The following is a 13,655-nucleotide window of genomic DNA, read 5'->3' as shown; positions in this document are numbered from 1 at the left end:
GTGAGGGGGATTGAGGCGGTGCGTTAATGAGGAAGGAGAAGGGCAGGGAAGGAAGGGAGGAAGTTTGAAGTTTGGAGTGATTGCGTGAAGGATGGGAGGGAGAGGGGGTAGAGACGGGTTTGGAAGGATATTGATAACGGAGGCAAGGCGGAGCGTGAGGGATAGTGGTTGTGCTGTGCTGATATTTTTGTTGTAGCGTTCGAGCGTATCGATCAGCAATAGAAGATACCCTAGTAATGAGATTTTGCGAGTTGAGATTTCGACGAGGGATTTTTGTTCTGGGCTTCGTTCTTGGTCGGGAGCACGAGAGAGGATTTTGCTGGCGGTGGGGAGTGGGCGGCGATGTCATGAGTTGGGATGGATGGTCGCTGAAGATCGATGACAAATTTGGACCAAGTATCAGAGAGGACCTTGATAACGGCAGGTTTAGACCGACAACGTCAGACATCGGGTTGGACGTCGCTGGAGAAAAATGAGAGAGGTTCGTCTCGATGAAGGGTGAGAAGGTTATATACTCGCGAGAAGAAAAAGTCCTGACTTTCATCATAGATGGACATCAAACCTTCTTCATCATCAAATCTCCCTCATCACCATGGAATCCACATATCACCCTCCCAATCACCGCATCTTCCTCATCGACATCACATCAACTCATACCTCCCATCCGCCGCCTCCGCCGGCCTCCACCCATCCTCTCCATCCTCTCCCTCTTCTCCCGTCCTCTCCACGACCGCTGCCCCATCAAAGTCAAACCCAGACAGTTCGCCCCACGTCGGACACAACACCGCCGCTTTTCCTTCCCTTCGACTTCGATCGGGTCGAGGTTGGTCCGGCCGAGGAGTGGGTAGGAACTCCGAGGATGAAGGGGATATATCTCTATACCCTCCGTTCGCACGTTGATGTAGCAACGGCGAAGATTGGCGCGGATAACCATTCGGATAGCCGGGTGTTCCGGGTGAAGGGGTTCCAGGGGAGGAGTTGAACGTTTCCCGACCGGGGAGGGGGGACACGCCGCCGCGGTGGCGGGTGTCGTTGAGGTATGAAGGCGAGTTGGGGTTAGGCGGCACGATCCAGCGATCGCGATTCCAAAACGAAGCGTGCGGCGTCTGCAAATTCGTCGTCGAGTCGCAGGTGAAATTCGTCTCGACGTCCGCGTCGTCGAGGTTGTAGGGCATCGTGCCCCTGCCGTTGGGATTCGGAGCCAGCAGAGCGGAGTAGCGTTCGGAAGAAGTGGTCGAGGTGGGGGATTGCATTACCACCAAGGGACGGGATTGAGGGCGAGGTGGGGGTACGAAAGCGGTGGAGGGGAGGAGAGGGAGGTCGTGGGTGGACGGGGCTTCTTGGAGGGGAGCGTGGGAGGAGGAGACGGGGTGGTAGGGCGGGTAGGTGTGTGCGGAGACGTTGTTGGCTACGTTGCCGTGGACGGGGACGGCGGTTAGAGGGGTGGAGGCGCGGTCTTGGGGCCAGGCGGAAGAGTCGTGGGGGTTGTGCGAGGCGGGGTAGTTGGGGTAGTCGGGGGAGGAGTGGTTGGTGTTTGCGGCTATTGCGGCTGCGGCTGCTGCTGCTGCTGTTTCGGGAGGGACTTCGCGGGCGCCGTCTAGTTCCGATGCGGGTGTATGTGCTGCTCCGCCGCCGCCGCCTTCCAGCTCTTGTGGTCGACCGGCTGCGGTAAGCAGGTTGTCTGCTTCCGTGTAGGAAGCTCTCGACACCGGTCTCTCAACCGGATGGAGCCCATCTTCAACCACGTGGTCCTCTTGTATCAACACTTTCTGACTCTCCTGGTGCGCCAACCGTGCCGGATCGGGCGTCGAGACGCGAGAAGCCGCTGCCAGCACGCTGTTCGAAAACGAGTTTTGAGAGGTCTGATGGTGGAGCATGCCGCCAAACCATGGTCCGCCGTGCGCTGCTTCATCACGTGCTGCTCTCTCCTGCGCAGCTCCGTCCTGCGCACCGCTATCCTGCAGTACGCCACCCTGCGCCGCTGTCTTCTCATTATGAAGCGACTCGGCATCGCCTTCCGAGCCTCCATTCATCGACGAATGCATCGAACCAGGCGGGGCTTTAAAGTACGACCCCGTGTACTTCTTCCGGAGATGTACCAGTATGAGCGCGGCAGCGAGCAGAGCCGCCGCCGCACCGATTATGATTACGCCAATGAGGATGGCAAGTCCCTTGTCGCTGAAGGAATATTTATTCCTCGTGTCGGCGGGCTCCGAAGTCTGCGATCCCTTGGCCATGACGGTGTGAGTCGGACTCGAGGTCGGCTTGGTGAGAGTGGAGGAGGAGCTGCTACTAGAGCTACTACTCGCAGCAGTCGTGGATGAGGGAAGGGTCGAGCTCCGCGACCATGTGCTCCGCGTCGGAGTCGGGGTCGGTGTCGCCGAGGTGGGTGACCAGTGTGACCACGTCTCCCACGTCTGCCAAGATGCAGTCAAGCTCGCTGGAAGGGTGTACTGTGACTGGAGCGAAGCGGCGGCGGTGACTTGAGCGCTGGCGGCTTCGGTGTTCCAAGAGCCTACGGCCGCCGGAACCTCGGCGTTGGCAGGATAGTCGACGGCGGCGGGATTCCACCACGGCGACTGCGCGGTAGCAGGGTCAGAAAAGGAAAAGAAAGCCAGGAAAAGAACTGTGCAAGAATCAAAGGCAAGTAGAGAGCGTGGGCGCATGGCGCTGCGCGAGAGAGAGTGTGTCGATCGTCAGAACGTCGTGGAGTAGGGCGTATGTCATCAACAGGGCCGTTGGGTCTGTTTCGTCTGCATTGTGGTAGCTGGTGGAGGAGAGGGTGGCGGTGGTGGAGCGGGTCGCGATCCAAGACGAGAGAGAAGGGCAAATGTGCTGAAGTGTCGTCGAGTTTCGTCGCCAGAATAGAATAGAGGTTGAGGAAGAGGGTCCCTGCACACGCTCAAAGATAGCCAGGCAGCGTACGATCCAGGTAAAGACTGACAACAGATGGTAGAGAATAGATGGTCCAAGCAAACAAGACGCTTTGGTAAAGACTGAAGGAGAACGCAACCAGGTTCAACATGCAAAGGAGCAGAGGATGGAGAAGAAAAAAAAGAACAAGATCCACAACATCTCAGAACAGCAACGGGAAAGAGAATGGCATATTGCCAGTCCCTTGTTCCATCTCCGTTCGTACTGGACATGCTGCCACGAGGTGCATTGGGTTTGCGACAGCGAGAGCCCTCCCTCGCTGTCGTATACTTCCCTATTCGTGCGAGCAAAATGAGCTCAAGGGTCCCTATAATCTGTCGGAACCAGGATGGGCATCTGTCCGAAGTGAGGTCAGAGGGACTGCTATAACGAGGAGCTCAGTCCGACATTGGAAGGCCGCAAGTCTGGAACATCGTGGCGTGCTTGACAGCTGGGCTGTCCTCCAAGTTGGGTAAATGATAGACGGGATGTCCCATTGGCTATTTCGGGTCGAACGAACGGACAGCCATGAGCGTGTCGGGTGTCGAGGTCGAGGTCGGCCGTTCTGCTGGTGGAACGCCGCTTGATGTAGAGTATGGCGAATGAGGTCTGCTATCATCTCGAATCAGCATTCGGCATCTAGCATCGAGAACATTGATTGACGGTCAATCTTCACATCTCCCATCACTCATTCTTCTTTCCCAGGTCCCCAATACAAGACTCGAAACAGACCCCCACGACCACAGATCGTCGTCCCAGAAATAGCCAGCCCAGTTCCACAAAATCCAGCAGATGAAGTGCGTTTGACGCCTGCCGCGAGTCAAGGGATCCTGACCCTTCCTGCTTCAGAAGTCCAGATCGGAAACATATCTAACCTGGTAGTATGCACACGCTGAAGAGCGGTCCTGCTGCTTCAAGTTCCCTCGCCAGTCGGTCGTTGCAAAAAGATTCTCAAACGCAGCCAGCGTGGTGGAGACGGGAACAACTGGCACAAAAAGGCCCTGGAGATGGAAAAATCCTCAATTGCAAACAAAACGCCCCATCTAAATGCCAAATGCCGTCCGTCTAAGAGATATAAAGAATTCTAGAGCCCTTTCCCTCCTCCTCCCCCATTTCTCGCTCCTATCGCATCGAAAGAATCTGTCGATGGTTTTATCGTCTGAAGAAGAAGCCCATGAGAAAACAATGCCCAAAATGCCCGCTAAAATCCACCTCTGCTAGCAAGAATGCCAGGTGGAATCGAAAGAAAAAAAAGAAATGGTGTCTGTCGATGATGCTGATGATGATGTGGTGATGGCCCGCTTCCGTCGGGCTGTCGTCGCTTCTCCAGTCGGTATGGGTGTCCAGTGGCAGTCAAGAATCGAGTCCAGAATCCAAGAAGCAGATCTATCTCCTCCCACCCTTCGATTGGGCGATTCAGTCGCCATCCAAGAACCTCCCCCCCTTCCCCTCCCCCACCCATCCCTCCCCCTCACTTCAAAATCTCCGCTCCCCACCTCTCCCTCTCCCTCTCAACCTCCCCCCTCAGCCTCCTCATCTCCCCCACTACCCCATCCCTCTCCAACTGCAATTCCGCAACCTCCAACTGACTCCTCGTAACCCTCATAACCACAACCTTAACATCCTCCTCCGCCTCCCTCAACAACCCCTCCAACTCCCTCACCTTCCTCTCCAACATCACCGTCCGACTCATCTCCAGTAAACTCGTCGTTTCCATCTTTCCCCCCAGCCGCGGGCTCCTTCCACCTAGCATGGGACTCGGAGATCGTGCCCCCACCGCAGGGGATGAAGGGACGGCTAACCGGGCGAGGGAAGGGGAGGAAGCGTCTTCGATTCGACGGACTTCAGCGTCGTGGCACGCGAGTGTGGTTTCGGAATGTTGCTGCGCGGCGAGGACGGAGTCTTCCATTCCCTTGAGGCGTTTTTGCATCTCTTCGATTCGGCGCGTGCTTTCCCTTTGTTCTTCTTCTCCTTTAACCACAGCCGCTGTCAGGCGACTTCGTAATTGCGTGTGCGACTGGACTTGTGCTTCTAATTGTTCCGCCAATTCGTCCATACGGGTAGCGGCCGCGAGGAGGTCGTCTGAGGATCCGGAGCCTGGTTCGGTAGTGTTGGCGACCGCGCGTTGGCGATACTCGGCCGCCACGGCACGGGCGTGGTCGCGTTCCGTTTCCGCGCGGGTGATGCTGAGTTTGAGCTGTTCGTCTTCAGCGGAGAGGGTCGAAGTCGGGGAAGACTGGTCGCTTTCCTGAAGGATGGTGCGGAGACCGCGGGTTTCCTGTTCCGCACGATCGAGGTCCATTTTCAAGCCGGAGAGGGACTTTTCGTACTGCCATTTCTGTTCCAAAGCGTCTTCCGTGCGTTTGCGGAGGGTCGTGACTTCTTCCTTCAAGAACGCAACCTCTCTGGTGTACGCGGTTCGCTTCGGGGAGATTTGTTCCGCGCGGTTTTTCGCGACAGTGAGTTTGGTGATGGCGCGTTCGTGGTCGCGGTTTTGTTTCTCATGCCGGCGGATCAGGAGTTTGAGGGCTTTGTGGAGGGCGTCGCGCTGTTCTTCGACTTCCTTGACTGCCTCGGGGATGGGAGGGACGGAGGGTGATCGGTCGCGATCGCTGTCTCGGCCCTTGACTGAGTCGGCTCTCCTGAGGCTGGAGCTTCTTGTGGGCATACCGCTTCTGTGCAGACTCATGCGACGGCCAATCGCGGATGCAACGCCTTCCTCGTGGATGCTGCTGAATCGGGAGTGATTGCTGTGCGCCTCTCGTAACGCTGCGAGTTCCTGTTGCAAGCGCGTGTTCTCGTAGATCAGTCCCTGGGTATCTCCAGCTTGTCCCTCCAAGCCTTCCACTCTCGCCTTCAACTGCGGCACCACTTCGTCCCGCAGATTGTCAGCCTCATTCCGCAATCTTTCCAGCTCTTCCCTGGTCGCGCTGTAGAGATCCTCAAAGTTCTCCTTGGTCATCTTCTCTTGACTGAGGCGCCTTCTCGCTTCTTCCAAGTGAACCATCAGTTCCTCCACTTTGTCACCTGGTGTCCTGTCCTCCTTTTCATCCCGCTTCTCCAACTGATCCTCCAAATCACGTACAAGCTCTTCCAAATCCCTCCGTCGACTCAGTTCAGTCTGTAATCGACTCGCGGTCTCGACTTTGAGATTCGCCTTCTCCTGCTCCACTTTCCGCAACTGTCTCTCAACCTGCTCCAACTTCGCATCAAAGTCCGAGATGGGATACCTTCCCGAGCTCGCACCACTATCCGAAAAGTAGTCACTACTCCTCCTTTGACTCTCAGAAGTGGGAAACTCCATCCTCATTCGATCCAGCTCATCCTCCAACTCCATTTCCCTCCGTATTGACTCGGCCAATTCCGAGCTGACATGCGAAAGCTCCCGCTCGAGCTCACGGACGTGAACATTATTCGGGCCGTCGCCGAGCAAGAGCGGTGTCTGCGGGTTGTGGAAATATGTCCCTGCCACATTCGCCTTTTGCACATCCAGTCCGGGTGGTGTGAGCCGTGCTCGTCCAGCACCCTCAAGAGAAGGAGGCTTAATCAGTCCCGGTGAGGGTGATGTGGAGCGTTCAGAGAATGTGGTCGTCGGCGAGGACTCATTCGACTTGGCGGCTGTGTTCCAACCGAAGAGCGATCCCAGTCCTCCTCGACTGCCAGCCGGCGACTTGGGCCGTTTAGGGTGGGAGTCTGCATATTCAGAGTATAGCGAGTCGTCTGTGAGTGTCCTCTTGATTCCATCTTGCTGTTGTACTGTCATCGTCGGCGCCGGCTGGCTCATTGGTTCGCTGTGCTGCGCGTCCGACTGTTCTCTCTGCTCGCCGCCCTCCGAGGATACAACACGTTGTTGCGCATGCGATGGCTTTCTGTCGTGCGCATACTTTGCGGGTACGGGGTTGTTGAAGCGCCGCGGGCTGCTGTAGGTGGAGGAAGGCAGGGTGCTCGGAATGTCGGAGTCGATGGAGACGTTGCGGTCGTGGGAGGGTTTTTCGGAGGATGATTTAGCAGGGGATCTGCGAGCATGTCAGTATGTGATCCATCAAGACAGCAGCTTCGGTATATATCCCACCTATGCTGGACCGTCGCACTAGCTGGTGCAATCGTATTCGGCGTCCTAGTCCTCGGCGGCTGAAACTGGTCTTGCTGCAGACCAGGACTGGCAATCGAAACAGGTCTCGTAGCCGGATCAGCCAGTCGAGGAGAAGCCTTTTCAGACCTCGAGAATGAAGCTCGCGACTGGTGTCGTGTGTCCTGCTGGGGAGCGAGTGTATTCGTAGTAGTAGCTGGTAGATGAGACCGAAAGGACAGGAATGAAGGCGCCGCTTTCCTCTGTACAGACTTATTCGCCGACAAATTCGAGTAAACAGGAGCGTTGTTGTGTTGTAGTCTCGGATGGAGGAGGATAGAGGACGAAGAGAGATAATGCTGATCAGCTCTCGGATCGTCCGCCATGGCGCGAGAAGATGGCAGCTCGGACTGCATCCTGGCGTCTAGAAAAGTGTAAAGGCAAGGTACGTCCCTTGGTCCCGGAGAGTCGTCCGTAATAGAACTAATTGGTTGGACCGGTCCAGTGGCTTTGTCAAAAAAGCCAATACGAGGGTCAAGGACGGGAGTCCAGGAACAGGAACAGGTCTCACTCACGGTCTCACGCCACGATTGGATGAGATGAGTGAGAGTGAGCGTCCTCGCCGTCCAGTCCTGAGCACGCACTTTTCTTGATCGTCATTCGCGGCTCTCGGAGCTAAGGTAGGTGCAGGGTGGTGGAATTGCGCTTGATCCTCTCACACGGGCATACCTCTCAACGACAAGCAGGAGAGTGAGGTTCCAGGCAGGGGAGGGTAGTCTAGCCTGCAAGCGGACAATCCACTTGATTGTGGGTGGAGGATTGATTAATTGGGATGAGATGAGATTGAGATGGGTCGAACTCGACTCTCCCTCCCGTCCGCGTAGATCAGGGCTCGGCAGGGCTAACCCAAGGGAAAGGGAAACCGTTGATCCGTTCGCCGTTCGCCGTTCGCCGTTCGCCTCGGTTGTCTGCTCCGGATGGATGTCGATGACAAAAATGTTGGGCTAATGATGAAGCTGCTGTTCTAGACGCTGATGAAGAAGTAAGAGGAACGACTGGAGCTCTACGTGAAGATGAAGTGCTCTTCGCGCCCAAACGTGTAACACGAACTGACTCGATCTGCAAGGCACACTGCACTCTCCCTCCCTCCCGCGAGTTTGAGCACGGCGGCTCTGCCCGCTGGAGGTTCCGCTGCAAGGTACATTGCATGCCACGCGCCGAGCGAGCGACTACGAGTAAGACAGCAATCTCATATTTGTAGACTGACTTTTGCACTGCAGTCTGCGGCGCATTTCATGATTTGGCTGAGGGCATAGCGATATGCCTTCTGCACTCGGAGATCGTAAGCCCGTCGCACTCTTTAGTCATTACTTGATACGGGCTCGTTGTTCCATCTGTTTGTCGCCTCGCAACATCTCACAACCTCGACTTGGTTTCCCGGGAAATCAGTACAGAGCTGATCCACAAACATCAAAAAGCAGTCTACCATTTAAGGACGAGGGCAATAAGCGAGCGACGCGCCTCGAGCGAGTGAGCGGCTCCGAGTAAGAACATTTAAAAAAAAAAGGGGGTCCCAACTAGTCGTACACACAGACTCCACACTCCACGGGCAGAAATGAGGATACGCCTCCATTCGGCCTGTTCTCGCCCTTAACCGAGGATTCATCAAAACGAATCATTGGCGGAACGGTAATCTTTTCACTGTCCTCTTCTGGGTTGTGCCAATGTGATGGCAATTTGTGCGATGCATGACTGTGCATGAGGTAATTGGGCTATCATGTGGAGGGGGGAGATTGGGGCAGTCTTGATTGACGGGTTGGACGGGTTGGACAGCTAGACAGATGAAGCGCGCGAGTGTTCGTAATTCATCCCGACTATCATGCTACACATTCGTATCTACATCCTGTCCATCTACTGCTTCCCCTCCAAATCCGTGTAGAAGTCCCATCCAAAAGTCTCCGATGGATCATTAAACCTGACCTTCTTATCAATCTTCTCAATTGCATCCAAGTCCTCCTTCTCCAGGTGGAAATCCCCCTCCAGATTCGCTTTGATCCGACTCTCCGTCTTGCTTTTTGGAATGACCGACCGTCCATGCGCGATGCCCCACGCCAAAGCGACTTGCGCGCCCGACTTGCCGTACTTTTTCCCAATCTCGACGAGCACGGGATCCTCCATCAGTTTACCCAAGTCTTTCCCTTTGGAGTAGATTTCATTCTGGTTGCCAAAGGGGGAGTATTGCGTGAGGTGGATGCCCTTCGACGCGTGCCATTCGGAGAAGGACTTTTGTTGAAGCCAGGGGTGGAGTTCCAATTGATGTGCCGCGGGGACGACACTCGTCTCTTTCAACAACCGCTCCATCTCTTTCTTGCTGAAATTCGACACGCCGATAGCTTTCGCCTTCCCCTTCTTGAAGCACTCCTCCATCGCCTTGTAAGTCTCCACGTAGTCCGCCGTTCCAGTCTGTACCTTTCCAGCGTCGTCTTTGGGAAACATGTTGTCGCCGTTCTTGAAGGGCGAGGGCCAGTGCATGAGGTAGAGGTCGACGTAGTCAGTGCCGAGATCTTTCAGGCTGGCGTCGAGGGCGGATTCGACGGAGGACGGGTCGTGGGAGTTGTTCCAGAGTTTGGTGACGAGGAAGATTTCGGAGCGAGGGACGCCCGAGGCTTTGATGCCAGCGCCGACGGCGGGTTCGGTGCCGTAGATGCGGGCCTGGGTGATGGTTAGAGATGATGGGAGGAGGTGTGTTGTGTGATTGGACGTACGGTGTCAATGTGTCGATACCCGGCTTTGAGGGCAGTCAACACGGCATCTTGCTGAGCGTCCTTGTCCTGCCATGTTCCAAACCCCACCGCGGGGATGGAAGCGCCCGTGTTGAGCTTGTGGTGGGTAGTGGAAGCCATTCTGAGGTGTTGGAGTTGGCCGGTTCGTGAAGCGACTTGTTGGGATACTTGTGCTGCTCGTGCGATTGCTGTGGAGAGAGTTCGCGAAGACATTGATATGAGGGGGAAGGGTAGACCTAGCGGTGAGAAGGGAGCTTTATACAAGGGAGAGCTGCTGCGGGTTCAATAATGCGACTTTGATGGACCGCAGTATTGCCCTGTTGACGTGATGTTTTTGTGACGTAGGTAGGATGTGGTGGGAGAGAAGAAAGGGTCGTGGTCGCTTGCCTTGTAGCCGATGGTCGATCACTGTTTATTCATCATCTTTCAAAGAGGACCCCGCCGTTGTGCTCGTTGATATGCGAGGCACTGCATGTTCGATGATTTTTGAAGAATTGTCAAGTGCTTTGCGAGTCGTTGATGAAAAGTCCGCAGCTTCCGCACGTGGAGTGTCCAGTCAGCAATGGAACGTGCAACAGCAGCTCAAATCTCCACGACATGCACCTCAACTTCTCATCACCACAGCCTTCATCACCGCGGCTATTCATCAAGATGAACGTGAGATGACACCGAAATCACGGTGTCAAAGATGGCAGCTCGCCCTCCGTGTTCGGCGTGCCTTGCGCGAACGAGAGCGTGGCTTGTTTACCGACTGTGGAAGTCACTGTGATGACTGTGACAGTAGCGGGCGTCGGGGGATGGATGCCACCCGGTATCAGCATGGTCTGGACATCGCTGGGTAAGGCGGTGACCCAGTCGGCGTAAGTGCCGTCAGGCTCAAATTCAACCTCGAAAGCGGACTGATACGCCCAAGGGTCGGTGCTGGCTAGTCCATCAATGGAAGCAGGGACGGCCGTTGCCAGGACCGAACCCACAGAGGCACTGAGAAAAACACGTCAGTCACAGCTCCATCGAACGACGATACGACAAGGTGGGCTTACATCTCCTCATCCTCCAAATCCTCATCCCAAGCAACCGGATACCCCACAAATGAAGTCGCCGTATACGTCGTAACCGTGGGTTCAGCAAGGTCAACATCGAGGTACGTCTGCACATCACTGGGCAAAGCCGTCACCCATTCAGGGAAGTACTTGGTAACGTCGGGACCGTCGTGGCCCTGCGTGGCGGTGAAGATGTCGTGGTTTGCGGCGTTCCAGATGCCGCTGGCGCCGTATTCGGTGTTGAATTCGAGGAGGCTGGCGGGGAGGGCGGTCGAGAGGACGGAGATGATGGAGGAGCTGAGGTGAGGTATGGGTAAGCTGCTGGTGGGAGGGAGGTGGGTGAGAGAGAGAGGAGGTTTACCGTTCAAGATCGTAAGAATTCTGCTCGCCTTCGTTCAGGGGATACGCGATTTGCGCGGATGACAGTGCGGCGAATGCGCAGGCGCAGAGGAGGTATTTGATCTGCATGATGAAGGTCGAGTTGTGGCTTCGAAGGCGTTGTTGTGGTTGCGCAGTTGTGGTAAGTTGGAAGTGGAACGAGGCAGACAGATGATGCGAGATGCAGGTGAAAGAGGAGGTTTGCGAACGCGCACCTTGGCGGATAATTCACGAGCACAAAACCCGAAGCAAGATGCGCGATTGAACGAACGATGAGCCTCAGGTCTGAATCATCGATATCGGTACATTGACAGCTACAGAAAGCGCCCGGCCATGGAGGTCTTCATCTTCGAGCAGCGAGCTCGAGTATCCAAGCAACGCAGCACGAATCGCTCTTCATCTCATCCGTCGAACTCGAGTGTCCAAGCATTCATTACACTCGAGCCATTCATTATCGACGTACACCAACATCTTCCTTCTCCTCCTTACAACGCCATAAGACCGACTACACCGACCAGAATGACGGCGCCAGTGCCCACCATTGGCATCGCAGCAGCGCCACCAGGGACGTCGCCGCCAACACCACCGCCGCCACCCGTGGTAGTCATTGTCGTTCCTCCAATAGTCTGAGTGGCTGTGGTCGTGGTTCTCGGAGGTTTCGTGATCGAAGCAAGCGTGGTGGAGGTTACCGTAATCGCCGAGGTTTGGACAGTCGTACCGGAAGCGACGTTGGAGGTCTGCTGAGGCACTATCAAGGTGGCGCCAAGAGCCGTCTCAAGCTCGATCTCGAAGTAGGCGAGGACATTGGTCGGCAAGGCGGATACCCAAGTCGGGTACGTGCTGGCGTCAGAATCGAAGGCCGACGCAAATTCGGACAAGTAGGCGCCATAGTCGGAAAGGCCTTTCTCCAGCAAGCTGGGAGGAATGGCGGTCTGCAGGACCGAGAGGATAGCGACTCTATGGATATAACTGTGGTCAGCCATCAATGTGATACGACGTAGCAGGATGGATATGCTTACTGCTCGGGACCCCCAGAGGTCAACAGCTGGTCAAAATCAGGAGTATTGGCAGTAGGCGTCAGAGGCTTGGGGCCAAGGAAGGTCTGAACAGCGCTCGGCAGGTCCAGAAACCAGTCGGGGAAGTCGGTGGCGTCCGGCATGGAGTCTACGATGACAGTCGCAAGGTAGAGGTCACTGGCAGCGGAAAGGTAGATGTCGCGGGCGTCGTACGCTGTCGAAATTCTGGGCAGGACGTCTTCAGGTAGTGCGGTTTTCAGTACGGAGACGACGGACTGGCTGAAGAAGACTTAGTTGCTGGTGGACTCCGAAGAACGTGGTGAGCTGGACTTACAACTCGGCTTCATCTGCTTCAAAAACGACATCCCAGCAAGCCGAATCGTCGTCTGCGCAAGGCACGACTTGCGCGGAGGAGATCGTGGCGAAGGCGCAGGCGCAGACGAGAGTGTTGAAGGAGTTGAACACCATGATGGTGGATGGGTTGCGCTTTTGTGTTTGTCGTGAAGTTGGTCTTCCGCGTACAAAAGAGGACTCGACTCGAGGATATGGTGTTTGAATAAGCGGAGCGCAGCGAGGTGGTGCAAGACAAGGCAACCAAACAAACGAGATGATTTGAACGCAGCAAACATTTGGAAAAGACGGAATCGCGGAACTCTTCCAAACGCGCACCTTGGCGGGCATTGCATCTTTTGGCGTGGGATTGGATATCTATGTTGCCATGAGCAATGGGAACTGTTCTGCGAAGGCCTGTGTCAGTCCAGGCGGTAAGAAAAGGACCATATCCGTGGTCACTCTACATCTAAATCGAGGGCATCGACAACCACTGACCGATAACAATCTCTGTGCTCTGTCCATTGAAATGACATCGACCCGACCAGCAAGGTCGACACCCAAGGACCAATTCGTCTCGACCATATACGCACCACGACCTCTACAACGCCAACAACCCAACCAACCCAACCACACCCGCAACCCCCAACCCCACCACCCCCGTCGGACTCGCACCCCCCTCACTCGTCTCACTCGCCCGACTCGACTCCGGACGACTACTACTCCTCGTACTCGTGCCCATACTCGTCGAAGTCATCGATCCACTCTCGCTCGCCTCACTCGTCCCCGTCACCATCGAGCTACTCTCCACAAGCGTAGCAGTCGCGGCTGGCAACCCAGCCGGCACGAGAAAGCTCTGAACGTCCGACGGCAGCGCGGTGAACCAATCCGGGTAATCGCCCGCGTTGAAAGCGGATTGGATTTGTGAGGCGGCGGCGGCGGAGTTGGTGAGGAATTCTTGGACGAGAGTTGTGGGGAGGGCGGTTTGGAGGACGGAGAGGACGGAGAGGCTGGGGTGGGTTAGTTGGGTTTCAGGGGTGGTGGAGGGAAGAAGGCGTACGCTTGGCCGGTTTGGTCAGGGGAGAATTGTTGAGCGAGTGAGGTTGTTGCGAGGGCGAGGAGGAGG

The 13,655-nt window shown here is 55.8% G+C and overlaps 3 protein-coding genes across 3 annotated transcripts; all 3 read right to left on the bottom strand.

The window, feature by feature from the left end:
- Window positions 1–641: 641 nt before the first annotated feature.
- MYCGRDRAFT_90244 (uncharacterized protein) lies at window positions 642–2,666 on the bottom strand (the record flags this gene model as incomplete). Its single annotated transcript, XM_003856752.1, has 1 exon — window positions 642–2,666. The coding sequence occupies one exon, from the start codon at window positions 2,664–2,666 to the stop codon at window positions 642–644; it is 2,025 nt and encodes a 674-aa protein (XP_003856800.1).
- A 1,802-nt stretch (window positions 2,667–4,468) lies between these two features.
- MYCGRDRAFT_21114 (uncharacterized protein) lies at window positions 4,469–6,592 on the bottom strand (the record flags this gene model as incomplete). The annotated part of the gene is made up of 1 exon (XM_003856751.1): window positions 4,469–6,592. A coding segment is annotated over one exon (2,124 nt), but the record flags the coding sequence as incomplete, so codon positions are not given.
- A 2,301-nt stretch (window positions 6,593–8,893) lies between these two features.
- MYCGRDRAFT_32282 (uncharacterized protein) lies at window positions 8,894–9,885 on the bottom strand (the record flags this gene model as incomplete). Its single annotated transcript, XM_003856750.1, has 2 exons — window positions 8,894–9,694; window positions 9,748–9,885. 2 exons carry the CDS (start codon window positions 9,883–9,885, stop codon window positions 8,894–8,896), a joined length of 939 nt encoding a protein of 312 aa, XP_003856798.1.
- Window positions 9,886–13,655: the final 3,770 nt, after the last annotated feature.

Source organism: Zymoseptoria tritici, chromosome 1 (assembly GCF_000219625.1).
Source record: "Zymoseptoria tritici IPO323 chromosome 1, whole genome shotgun sequence".
NCBI lineage: Eukaryota > Fungi > Ascomycota > Dothideomycetes > Mycosphaerellales > Mycosphaerellaceae > Zymoseptoria > Zymoseptoria tritici.
The sequence above is the reverse complement of the archived record's forward strand: the minus strand, read 5'-3'. Positions and strand labels throughout refer to the sequence as shown.